The 13,950-nt window shown below is 32.3% G+C and overlaps 1 protein-coding gene across 4 annotated transcripts in view; it reads left to right on the top strand.

Moving 5' to 3' along the window:
- The first annotated feature begins 7,876 nt into the window (after nt 1-7,876).
- The window catches only part of LOC127733250 (F-box/WD repeat-containing protein 2-like), a 32,214-nt gene continuing 26,140 nt past the window's right edge, over nt 7,877-13,950 (top strand). The window contains exons 1-2 of one of the 4 annotated variants that reach the window (XM_052242577.1): nt 7,877-7,959; nt 8,789-9,085. In XM_052242577.1, the coding sequence (XP_052098537.1) occupies nt 8,846-9,085 (240 nt within the window). In that variant the 5' untranslated portion in view covers nt 7,877-7,959; nt 8,789-8,845. Of the gene's footprint in view, nt 8,139-8,788; nt 9,086-10,283; nt 10,307-13,950 lie in introns of those variants that run through there. The other 3 variants (XM_052242578.1, XM_052242581.1, XM_052242579.1) reach the window with 3 other exon arrangements.

Here is a 13,950-nt window from a genome sequence, read left to right as displayed (position 1 = left end):
AGAAATAATTAAAAAAAAGAAAAGTTTTGCATGCCCTATGGTGTAGAAAGAATATTTTCTGTTAACGATGGTTCAAAAGAGATACGTTTACATGTTATTATATTTCCTATATTTATAATATATGTATATCTCTTGATCAATACTTTTTTTAATGTTTTTTCTTAATCTAGTAAATTTTCTTATTGTATGAAATTTGTAACCCTGTCTATACTACACACGACCTTTTCGGAAGCTTTAAGATAGTCCAAATAATTTATCATCGGTGTTTCTGATTTTAACAAGTTCAATAAAAGCCGCAGGCAAACTGATCTATCCTTGTAAATTTCTTTTTAATTGGGTTAGATGAAAATCCAATATACAAATCCTTTCAACATCAAGCAGGCTTGAGTATTATCCAGATTATGTTTTATATAAAAAAAAAATAGCATTTAACTCTTCAACGTGATTCTGGAAAAGGATAGACAATTTATGAATATGACGAATACATAATCTTTCAATCAGTTTAATTGAAGTGTGGAGCTGGCATGTCAGTTATTGCTGTAGTAGTCCTTTAGTTAATTTATCATGTATCATTGCCATTTTGCTTAGTGTCTTAAAAGACTTTTGTTATCCATTCTGACATCGGACTCGGACTTCTTTTTAACTGAGTTTTACTGTGCGTATTGCTGTGTTTTGTTTACTCTACATAGGCTAGAGGTAAAGAGTGAGGGTTGAAATCTCATAAAACATATAAATTAAAGCTACACAAGGCAATATCATAAATATGACAAGATTTACATTTTTTTACTGTCAATTTTAGATTTTATTTGATATGGGTAGGTCACATGTATTCGACATTGACATTGTATAAGCCAGATGTATACTCTATGCTGAATTTTATTTGATCTATGTAACACGTAAACTCATTAACACCTGTGGATTAAATTGTAACATTTTCCTGTCCTCTAGGAACATAAAACTTACATAATTCACTACCCTTAATTAGACATAGATATCAGTAAATAAAACTGCAGACTTTCTCCTTAAAGTTTAGTGGTTTGTACATATATTGAAGGTCATGTGGTCAGGGTTTAATATTTGCTCTTTTGGGAGATAGTTGAAGTTATTTTTAAAATAACACTTCGCATCTGCGGGGGCATCATTTGTTTCTCCCAGACACAATTAAATCTCAGATAAAGTTCTACATTATCTTTGTTATGATACAGTTACTTCAGAGTGAAGTGCGGGGCATCACTTTGTCTAGTTAATTTTATAATTATTTTTTTTTTGTAATTAATCTTATTTGAAAATATTCGTTCATATTTCAGCCGTATCTCAAATTTTTTTTACTTTATACAATTAGTTTATATGTGTTACCCTATATTCTTATGTGTAGAATACTCTTAAACATTTAAACATAAGAATAGAGGGCAACATACATAAATTATTATTGTTAAATCGCATTGATAAGAGTTTGAACACTTAAGACAAGGTAAAAAAGTTGAAAAGACTATTTTCAAATTATAAATTAACTGCAAAAAAATAAAAAAGGGGGTCTCCCAACAAACTCTTTTGCATGGACTACTATATTTTCAATATAATACTTCAATGATAAGATAAAATAGTAACATATGGTATTGAATAGTGATACCGCACCGGAAAGGATTTGCCGTGGCACCATGGGACGCTTAAACAATATACTATGTAAATATTGACACATTCGTGTTTATATGTTAGCTGAGATCGATAATTATGGAGCTTTTCTTAAAAAGGACTTCGATGTTTTTCGTCATTTGTATTATTAAACGACATTTTATGAATATACTAAACAAGGATTTGTATAGTACTATACAAATCCTTGTACTAAACAATAAGATTAATGTATGAAGGAGAACATTAGATAGCATATCCTAACAATGATTTTGATGCTATGATATCTTACTGTATACATTCAAAATACTTGCATTTACTTCTCTGATCATTTCTTATAATGATAAGAATAATATTCCCTATACCTTTTCATTATACAAAACTTGTATAAAATTTTGAATGGTTTGAATAACATTAAAAGTGCACGTTGTCATCTTTTCTATTTCAATTTAGTTTTTCAGATTTCGTAGACATTTTTTTTAAATAATACAATCATGCAATTTTTTATTCAAATATTTGATAATAATAATATAATTACTCAAATCAAAATAAGATTAATTAGACAGAGCCTTTAAAAAAAAAAAGAAATAAAAACAAACACTTTTTGCATATTTTTCTTCAAGATGTCAACAAAACCACACTACTTTTAAAATTTTGATGTTTAAAGAACTCTTTGGTATAATAGAAATTAATATATTGTTTAAAACCTAACTAGATATTTAAAATGATGGATGTAATTAGAAAAGAAGTTCACATCATAACAATGAGAATTCAACTAAATAACAAGACCAATTTGTCTTTGAATACGGTCAATCTTAGTTGAATGAATATACATCGTATTCATAAATAATGAAGTTTCACTTTCAAATGCTTAGGGACAACAGTAAACATTATTTTAAAATGACGATTTTTATACCATTTGATAGGAAAATTATTTGCCAATACTGTATAATTTGTTAATTTGATTTACAAAAAAAAAATGAATTTAATATGAATTTTTATAAAATATGTATATCTCGTAATTTAACTTATCTCAACCAAAAGAGAACCCGACGTTCAACATGATAGGGACACCAGTAAATATCAAGATAAAGTGGATTTTATTACACCATTTCAAAGCTAAAAAATTGGTGAGATCTCTATAATTTATTAATTTTATATGAGATTTATAAAATAGACATAGTATTCGTTTATTTAGCTAGTAGTCATAATTCCCCATAGACAATAACGTTAAAAAAATTTCAATGATTACGGTTCTCTGTGTGGTAGCTGATAAAGCCATCCAGCTGAGCTGTCCGCAATTCTTGTGTATGACTTGAAGAAAAAAACCCAGATTATTTGGTAAATGTAGTTCTCAGTATAGTAACTTGTTGTTTTATTCAACATGGTTATGAATTCTAAACAGTGAATTATTTGTGAATATTACATTTGTATACAATGTATCATTTCGCAAGCCAAGGGTTATGATCCGGTCTCCCTACTCTTCACTGTGGTTACGATCCGGTCTCCCTACTCTTCAAAGTGAGTGAAGACGACTCGCAGAGAGACCGGATCGTAAACCTTGACTAGCGAAGTTGAAAATGCACATATACGTAAAATCTAATCAAAACTTGGTCAAAATTATCTTTAAAAACTCTATAACCAATGCAAAGATTTTTTAAAATATCGATTTTTTGCCAGATAAATTTTCGTTTTTATAATGTAAAATAATTATAGGGTCACCGACCGCGTTTTGTGGGTATACATCAGTCAAAGTAATGTTCTTGGCGAAAAAAAATATGCCACTGTGGCAAAAGACGTCGAAATAAGCGTAGCATCGCGTTGTAAAAATATAAAGCGTAGGTTTTCGAAGTTTTTCACTATCACAGAAACAGATCTATTACTATAATCAAGGAATTGTATATTTAAATATACAATTCCTTGCTATAATACATGAGGAAGGGGAACTATGAATGTATGTATTCCATCAGGTTTATATCATTCGTCATTTTTTTTTGAAACAACATCTGATTAACATCACGCATATATTATAAATAGGTATAGTGCCACACTTAAAAAAAAACATCTTCACTATTCAGAATTCGTAAACAATTGTACTTCGTGATAAGGCTTAGAATTATTCATTTCCCTCTGTTCCTTTTTTGGAATTTCCTTATTACGTACACTCTAGAGTAATTGAATAGAAGGCGTTTGCTCATCACATTTATCATTTTACCACTAATGATAGTTAAAGAATCTTTACGGAGAAAAATTACATACCCCGCTCCCCCCCCCCCCCCCAAAAAAAAAATAAATAAAGGGAGACAGTTTATAGTGAACTGATGACATTCACAGCTTTTACTGTTGATTCAATTCTATTATGATTTTAGACAGTAATATTGTCGATCTATTTTCAGTAACTAGAACTTTGATCTTAGACAAAGAGACCTCAAAATCCTTTCATTTTATGTTACCATTTATCAAAGTAAAGTTGCATTACCATATATAGTATTTGATTAAGTATCCGGAATCCACTTTTCAGTTAAAAAAATGGTCTATTTCTAGTAACTATATATATGACATTGGACTTTTATAAAAATCAATAGAGATCTTCCTCACTATATGTGACCATATATCCAAGAAGGAAGTTTGCATCCAAATATGTGAAATATTAAAGACTGACGGACGGACCAAAAACTATATATACTCTTTTCTTCGTGGCGTGGGGTATCACACGTGTAGTATTTACATACAAAACCACACAATTCTTCGATAGTATGTTAAAACGACCTGTAAAATTTGTAACAATAGATGCAATCATCAACATTTATGTTTTCGTTTATTTTTTGTTATTTATCAATATAAACAAAACAAAATCAAACAAACAAACATATCTTGTCCTATTTCATTTTACATATAGTTTTTTTTTTTTTTTTTGTAAAATTTGGTGGTTTTAGTGGCTTATGTTTGATGGTTTTCTGCTTAATTCATTAGAAACTTTTAGAGACACGAGACGATTTATAGCTTGACATATTTCATAAACGTCTTTCTGTTTTTGAAGACTGTGCCGGTTTTTTTTTTGGTTATTTTTGTCGTTGTGTTTCTGTTTTATTGACGTATACGCCACATCACATTTGATTAAAATATATACACAATGAAGTAAATATCAGTTTTTATAATCCACAGTAAAATCAAAGTCCAAAGTTTGTATAATCAAAGAATATTATTGTCAGTACTGCTCCAAAATAGATGAATATGAACATGTATATAGTTAGTTATTTATATCCAACTTTTAAAATCCAACTTAGGTAGACTCACTAAATATCCCTTATAGTTACAGAATTATCCTTATTCAAGTATTCATACAACATCCTTTGGCTTTCAAATCTTGGGTTTGAACGTCACCGATGAAAGTAAATCCAGAAAAGCGCTTCGGCCTCAAAATATAGAATGTTATTCTCATTTTCTATTGGACTGGGTTGATACTGCCGCTGCTGAACTGCTAATCCCCGAAGTTATCATCAGCTCAGTAGTTAGTGCTTCGGCACCTTAATATGGTTTAAAACTTATCTTTCTTAAATTTTTCTTTGATTTTTGAAACTTTATTTTAACTTCATGAAACAAATATAAATAAGAAGATGTGGTATGTGTGCCAATGAGACAACTATCCGTCCAAGTCACAATGCGTAAAAAGTAAACAATTATAGGTCATAGTACGGCCTTTAACACGGAGCCTTGGCTCACACCGAACAGCAAGCTATAAAGGGCCCCAAAAAGACTAGTGTAAAACAATTCAAATAGGAAAACCAACGGTCTAATCTATATAAAAAACGAGAAACTAGAAACACTTATGAACCACGCCAACGTTGACTTTAGATGGATTCGTGTTTTTCTTTTTACGTCCTTTTTTTTATCATAAAGCTCCTCGAGTATTCAAATATTAAACATCCTTGGATTTCAACTTTTTGGGTTTGAGCCTTCCTGGTGATAGTGAATCCAGTAATCTTCGTTTTTTCTCTTTCTGAAGTTAGGTTGAAGGTTGGTGCCTGTTAAAACGTTTAAACCTGCTGCATTTGTTTGCACCTGTCCTAAGTCAGGAACCTGTTGTTCAGTGGTTGTCGTTTGTTGATGTGGTTCATAATTGTTTCTCGTTTCTCGTTTTTAATATGGATTAGACCGTTGGTAGTCCTGTTTGAATGGTTTACACTAGTCATTTTTGGGGCCCTTTATAGCTTGCTGTTCGGTGTGAGCCAAGGCTCCGTGTTGAAGGCGGTACTTTGACCTATAATGGTTTACTTTTACAAGTTGTGACTTGGATGGAGATTTGTCTCATTGGCACCTATACCACATTCTTATATCTATTGAAGCACTTAAAATGGTATCGTTATGCTTATTGTCATTGTGTATTTTAGACCAATAAAAAAACTAAGGCTGAGATTTGGTATGATTGCCAATGAGACAACTATCCACCAGAGCTCAAATGAAGTGGATGTTAGTGATCATAGGCCTTTAACAATGAGAAAAACCAATACCGTATTTTTTATGAAATGAAAAAAGGAAATAAACTGAAAACACAAAACACACCTTTGGAAAAATAGCTTTATTGTGATTCAACCCTAATACTGTTGAAAAAAGGGATTGACCAAGTGGTAGCACTAACATAAGAGGGTCTGGATAAAATGAGGTTGTATTCATTTCTGTATCCTTAAATTTAGGCCATTTTACACTATTCTATTTTTTGTCCATTATTCTCCATTCTATATTTCAATGCCACAGTATTCTCTACTCTTTATTATGTTTGTCTCATTGTTTCTATTCTCCATTATTTTTGATAGGTCCTCGGTGGCACCGAGTGGTCTAAGTAATCCAACTTCTGTGTCATTAGCCTATCAACACTGAACATGGCAAGGGCATTCGACTCTAATTCTAATCGACTAGGATTCTCAGTTTTCCTGCCGAAGGTCGGTGGTTCTCTCCGGCTCCCTCCACAAATAAAAAAATGACCGCCACGTAATAGCCAAAAATGAAGAAAGTGGCGGAAATCAATCAATAAATCAATCAGGCGACTTGAAAAGTTTGGAAAAAGGAGAAGCAAAATCAAAAGCCAATAATGATGAAAGTGGCGGAAATAAATCAATCAATCAATCAACCAATCAATCAACCCATCAATCAATAAATCAATAAATAAATCAATCAATCAATCAATCCATCCATCCACCCTTCAATTAATCAATCAGGAGACTTGAAAAGGTCGGGAAAAGGAGAAGCAAAATCAAAAACCAAAAATTATGACAGTGGCGTCAATCAATCAATCAATCATTCAATCAAGCAAACAAACAATCAATCAATCAATCAATTAATCAATTGATCGATTGATCGATCAATCAGTCAGTCAATCAATCAATCAATCAATCAGGAGACTTGAAAAGTTTGGGAAAAGGAGAAGCAAAATCAAAAGCCAATAATGATGAAAGTGGCGGAAATCAATCAATCAATCAATCCATCCATCCACCCATCCATCAACCAACCAACCAATCAATAAATCAATCAACCAATCAATCAACCAATCAATCAGGAGACTTGAAAAGTTTGGGAAAAGGAGAAGCAAAATCAAAAGCCCATTATGATGAAAGTGGCGGAAATCAATCAATCAATAAATCAACCAATCAATCAACCCATCACTCAATAAATCAATAAATCAATCAATCAATCAATCCATCCATCCATCAATTGATCAATCAGGAGACTTGAAAAGTTTGGGAAAAGGAGAAGCAAAATCAAAAACCAAAAACTATGACAGTGGCGTCAATCAATCAATCAATCAATCAATCAATCAATCAATCAGGAGAGTTGAAAAGTTTGGGAAAAGGAGAAGCAAAATCAAAAGCCAATAATGATGAAAGTGGCGGAAATCAATCAATCAATCAATCCATCCATCCACCCATCCATCAACCAACCAACCAACCAATCAATCAATCAATCAATCAATCAATCAATCAATCAATCAATCAATCAATCAATCAATCAGGAGACTTGAAAAGTTTGGGAAAAGGAGAAGCAAAATCAAATGGACGTGAAACAGAACAGCAAATGAAAGGCAAACTCTTGTTTTCATTTGATCACCAACATTATTTTTATCATTTGATTGATTGAAAAGCCGGTATGCCATAATCGTGGTCCTTTTTCTTACAGAGCGGTACAACACGCAAACGAAACGGATCACTTTCAGTTCCGAACTGAATATTAATATTGTTAGCAAAGGAAAGATAACTCTAACATTTTGCCACCTTGCACGACAGCCTGACAGGAAAATATGTTTGACACTTGGACATGCAACATGACCATTGTCATGTAATACAAAGCGCTTCTTTATTTTCCTTTTATATAGAAAAAGTTAATTTCATAACAGCATATTGTGAAAAGTCAAACTTAATTCAATATACCACGTTAGTCGTTAAAGTCAAAGACCATTACTGTAATACTGCTGCTTGGAAAATTAGTGCCGCCTCTGGCCTCTCATTTGTAACCAGGTACTAGATTGGTATATTTACTGTATGGGACAATATGGTTTCTAAAATTGGGTACAATTAGGTACAAGCATTTTTTTAACACAAGAACAACAGGATACAAACAATGTAACATGGGATACATTTATATTATAGTTATACATTATAAAAGCTGTATTAGTAGTCCAAATAATTATGATGTCTTGAAAGGCTATTATTATTATTTGCTGTGACGCCTTCCTACACTTCATTCAGCTAAATGTGAACAACAGAGGCGGATTGAGGGGGCCCCCCCTTTTCTGAGAAAAATTTGGTTGATTATTTAGGGAATCACTGAAGCATGACTTCCCCCTTATGAAAATTTCTGGATCTGCCACTGAACAATATCCAGTGTTAAAAGGATATAACATTACAGCCAGAGTAATATGTCTCATATTAATTAAATGTTGTACCATTTTGTACCTGATTACAAATGGCAATACTTTAAAATGAATTTACTAATTTAACCATACATTTGCACTTTTTTGTTTATAGATATTCTGATGTGGTTAATAAAATGGGTAAATAAATAAATTTTTATCCACAGTATTGATTGGTCACAACGTCAATCTCTCATTATGTACTGTTAAAATTATCATAAATTGTCTGACCACTCAGAACCTGTATCTTTCCAGGTAATAATGTGTTCCAGCCATGCTTGTGAGATCATTTAAATTTTATAATCAGATGCAATGGACTTTAAAGATTGGTTGGAATCAACCAAGGGTAGATTTTCGAGTTTATGTGACCAGGAGAAGACTGAGACCCTACAACACTTATTAGAACTATGTGGTTGTGAACAATTGTCCTTCTTAACACAGGTGTACTTACCTTCTACCTGCCAGCTTGATTTCTTTGCAGTTCTGCCTAATGAGCTGTCACATAAAATCATCAACTATTTAGATGTATCCTCAGCATTTAATTCTAGACTTGTGAGTATTACTCAAAAGACAAGAAAATGAAAAGAGGATTTCAGGAAAAAACATTTTCTCGTGATTACCTCAAAGAAAGGCAAAAACAGAAAAAAAATGTTGTTTCTTCACTAACCTGCTCATCCTACCCTTAGAAATAATTATGGTCCCTTTCTGGTGGTGTATTTATAAAAATGGTTGTCATGGCCATCACATTTTGGTGCCTATTTGGATCAAAGTCATACATCACACAGTTGCTGTCATGAACCAACTTTGAAGGTTGTGTCATATCTTGACCAAACGTCACATTGTAAGGTCAAGGTCACAGTAGATGCATGTATTGAATGTTGTCATTTCAATGTCTATGAACTGCCTTCTTGGATTTTAGTATTACTTCACATCATTATTATCCAAATATTTTGATGAAAATTTAAACCTTATTTTGGGCAAAGGTTTTGCATTTTTGTAAATGCATTTATGAGATTTTTGGTTGAATTTTAGTTGTCATTGAAAATTAACTTATTTGATTAATGAATGCAATGCTTTTAGCAGATTTGACAGCTGCAACCTTTTAACTTTTGTGGCAGTTTAGCTTCTACCAAAATACACTTTCTGTTGAAATATATTCATGATTAAAGTTGCACTCTATATTTTGAATAGTTAGCCAATTTGAATGGTGAAATGGGTTAATGTTTGCTAGATTAATAAGATTTGAAGGTTATGTAGGCACTTATAAGATAACAAACATGTACTGTAGAATCTAAACTTATGAAGAAATGGTAAGACCTTTAAATATGTTTGCAAAATATATCTATATCTTATTGATAACTATATGAAAAGACTTATTAAAAAATGGCTCTGATTTGGGGCTTAATGACTATCTTCTTTTTTGTCGCTGACTGAATATAAAAATAAGGAGATGTGGTATGATTGCCAATGAGACATCTGTCCACCAGAGTTTAAATGAAGTGGATGTAAGCAATTATAGGCCACAGTGAGTACAGCCTTCAACAATGAGAAGCATGTCATAATCTTCATCTGAGGTAATTTCTGAAACAAAAGTATATTGAAAATTATTGACATGTCATACCAACATAAAAATGTAATGGTTTACTAGATTTGTAAGTGGGCTGGTATTTCTCCTAGTCTTACTCAGGAGACAATTCAACTACTCAATATTAAAATATTATTGCTTGATTTTTATTTTTTTGAATGAAAGAAGATCTGAAAACTATGAAAACTGTAAGCATATAAGAATTAATGATTCTAAGCTTAGTTTTAGGAGGTCATTGGCACTGCAGTAAAAGCATGTATTTCTCTTTCTACAGTGTGGGTGGTAGCCCCAGTAGATAATAGACCACTTGCACATTAATTGGCGTTTCGCTTTCAAATCTGCAAAATATATCGACCGTAAATAGGTGGGGCAAAATACGTCACAGTTTTTGCTTGTTTACCATAGCGATTCCACAAAACAAATTGTTTCATTCTGCTATTCTATTACAATCACGATGTTATCTTTTAAATCATTGACAATTTCAAAGATTCAGCTGTATTTACGAGATAGAGGAATAGTGGCAAATGGTTATAAACAGAGAGATTTGGCAAGTTTAGCTGAGGCGGTGGAAAAATTGAAGATTCCGTATGATCCCAATTTTCTAGCAGACGACGTCGACTCTACCCTACAAGATCGCCTGAGAAGAGCCGGTTGTAGTTTTTCAGACCCGTTTACCTTAGAAGGGTAATTAAGATAATTTTCTATTCATTTCTTTGGCTTTTACCCTACTCTGCATACTTATTTAAACCGGGTTTTGACCGTTTTTTACTAAGGGGGTCCCAACGCGTGGCTATCCACGTAGAATATGTATGCCCATACTAAACTTGCCATAAAATTAACCAAAATTCGTACCTTTACTAAACTTAAAATTTTTATTATATCCCTTGTCGTTTGAATGAGTTATACAGTCAAAATAAGTCAGAAAGTCATATTTTCGGCCTTCTTTTAATTTACGGGCTCCCAAACTATATAAAAATGTGCTCAACTAAACTTTACCCAAACCCATACCTTACCCTGACAGTAGCCCTAAATATAAAACCTTACTTTAACCTAGAACATCACATATGTGCTAACAACATTGACCATAAATGAACCCTAAACCTAAAGTTTTTTTTTCATGATTTACCTAACCCATAACCTGAACATAACACTGTCTTCCCTAGAAGCTAACCCTTAGAACCTAGTTTCAACCGTAACCCAAAAGTTAAAAGTACCAATAACCACTGAAAATAGGTTAAACCTAATCCTTACACACAGGGCCATGTACCCCAACCATATATAGCATAGCACCAGTCCCATCTTTAAAACCTAACCCTTACATTACCAAACCATACATAGCACATGTTAGTCACATCCCTTAAACTTAACCCTTACCTAACCCAACCATAGCACAACTTGTGCCACAAGTCCAACTCTACCATACATGCCATATCACTAGTCCCATCCATAAAACCAACCTCTGTCTTAACCTTAAAACCTAGTTGTAACCCTAACCATAAATAAACCATATATAACCCTAAAGTACTGGGATCCCTAAAGTAAAAGAAGGGTCATTCTTCCTTACCTGTGTGTCTGAAGCCAATTACTAAAATATATTTTTCTAGCAGTATAATGAAATCATTTTTAAAACTCATATTATTTCAGTATTTTTTCAAAAATATGATTATTCATGTCAGTCCAAAACAATTTTATTAAGGGAGCTACGATTTCACTTTGGGTGGGTGGGTGGGGGTTAGGCTAGGATGAAATTTGAAAAAAAATAGGCATGACAGAAGTTTTGAGTGAAAAAAAGGCGGGTTAAGGCACTTTGCAAAAAAAAAGGCAGGCTATGACAATTCATGTAAAAAAAAGTCAGGATAAACTAATAAATAAAAAATGCAGGACCGTATAGAGTGAAAAATAAAAAAGCAGGACAGAGATTACAATTTAAAAAAAATGCAGGACAAAATTTTTCACCCCACCCCTTAACTATCAAATAGCTCCCTAAGAAGAAACAACCCTAAATATATGCAAACTTCTAAATATTGAAAACTTTTAAGACTTTAAACTTTTTAAAAAATAATAATATGACAATAACTGTTCAATTTTCTATAAACTTTTTCCATTAGAAGTAAATAGACTTAGTTCAAAAGAATATCCATTTATAGCAATTTTACATTATAATTAAAGGGATAGCCCATGGCCCCTAAAATTTAGTCGTTCAAAACATGTAGCTATTACATTTTTTTATACAATTTTACTTGATCAATAAGGAAGCAGGACAAATCGCCCCACTGGCAAATCGCCCCACACCAAATCGCCCCACTTTTTCACTAACTCGCCCCACTTTTAAAAAAATCGCCCCAAACTGGTTTACCAACTCGCCCCACTTTTTAAAAAATCGCCCACTTGTGAAAAGGGTTAAATCCTGTTAATTTTTTTCCTGCCAACTCGCCCCACTTAATGAAAAAAAGGTAAAATCTAGATGAATATATAATTTTCAGGTCTGCCAACTCGCCCCACTTAAATGAAAACTTATCTACACAGAATACATAAAAACGCAAATTTATTAGATTATTATTATTGAAATTAAATATCTTTAATATAAATATTAACTGCCAAAAACTTAAGAATTTTAGGGTTTAATGAAATAAAGTCATTGTATGAGTAAACTTTTGAATTGCAAGAATTAAGCGGATATATTACCACAATTATCATAATTTTTCCACATTGATTTTCTTTTTATTTCAAGTCCAACAAATTCATGTACAGTAAGTATATAGATTAAGATCTACTTAACATTTTGTTGTACATGTAATATAATATATCATTAAACATCTATTTAGAAAATACTTTATGCATTTTCATATGTATAAGTATATATAACTTTCAACTGTCTAGTATATATAACTTTCAACTGTCTGAACTGCATGTACTGGCGAGGGCTCATATTCCCAATCAGTATTTTTCACCTTACTATTATACATGTCTTACTAGAATTATCTGTTAATCTGTTAATTTCATACCAGCAATGAATTCTGTAGTGTTAATTTGAAAACCTTTTATTTTTTCAGATATGTTGAAGATTTTTCTGGTGTACCTGACTTTTCCTTGTATGACATTTTCAATTATTTGTTGTTGCACCGTTCAGATTACGATAAAAAGAAGTTGAAAGCTTATAAGAGTGCAGAGGACTACCGCTTGTTTTACGATGGACATGTCCAGGAAATGAAAGTCAACTACTTAAAAGATGACAGCTCAGTTTGTGTTTTTACTGGAAAGGTGAGGCCAACACAGAGGGCAAAGACGTTGACTGGGAAGATGACCTACCAGTGCTGGTTTGTTGTTGAGAAGACTCTAGGTGATGTTAAAGCAGCTTACTGTGAATGTCCAGGAGGGTAAATATAAAAATATTATATTTGACAAATTCTCGACCCACTATAGTTTCTATTGTAATATGAAAATAAGAAGATGTGGTATGATTTCCAATGAAACAACTCTCCACAAGTGACAAAATGACAGGGAAATTAACATCTATAGATAACCGTACAATCTTCAACAATGAGAAAAACCCAAAGGGAATAGTCAGCTATAAAAAATTTGAAATGACAAATGTAAAACAATCCAAAGAAGAAAGCTAATGGTCTGATTTATGTACAAAATAATGTAAGAAAAACAAATATGAAATATTGCAACAAACAATGACCCTTTTATTACAGATTCCTGACTTGGGACATGCACATACACAATGTGGTGGGGTTAAACTAGTTTGTAAGTACATTTGTATGACAGCCTCAAGTGCAGGGTGATGAGGTAATATTTCATTGCTATTTGTCAAAACTCAAGGTTGGTT

This window comes from Mytilus californianus, unplaced genomic scaffold (assembly GCF_021869535.1).
Source record: "Mytilus californianus isolate M0D057914Y unplaced genomic scaffold, xbMytCali1.0.p SCAF_3, whole genome shotgun sequence".
NCBI lineage: Eukaryota > Metazoa > Mollusca > Bivalvia > Mytilida > Mytilidae > Mytilus > Mytilus californianus.
Note: the sequence above shows the minus strand (reverse complement) of the source record. Positions and strands in the feature narration are given on the sequence as shown.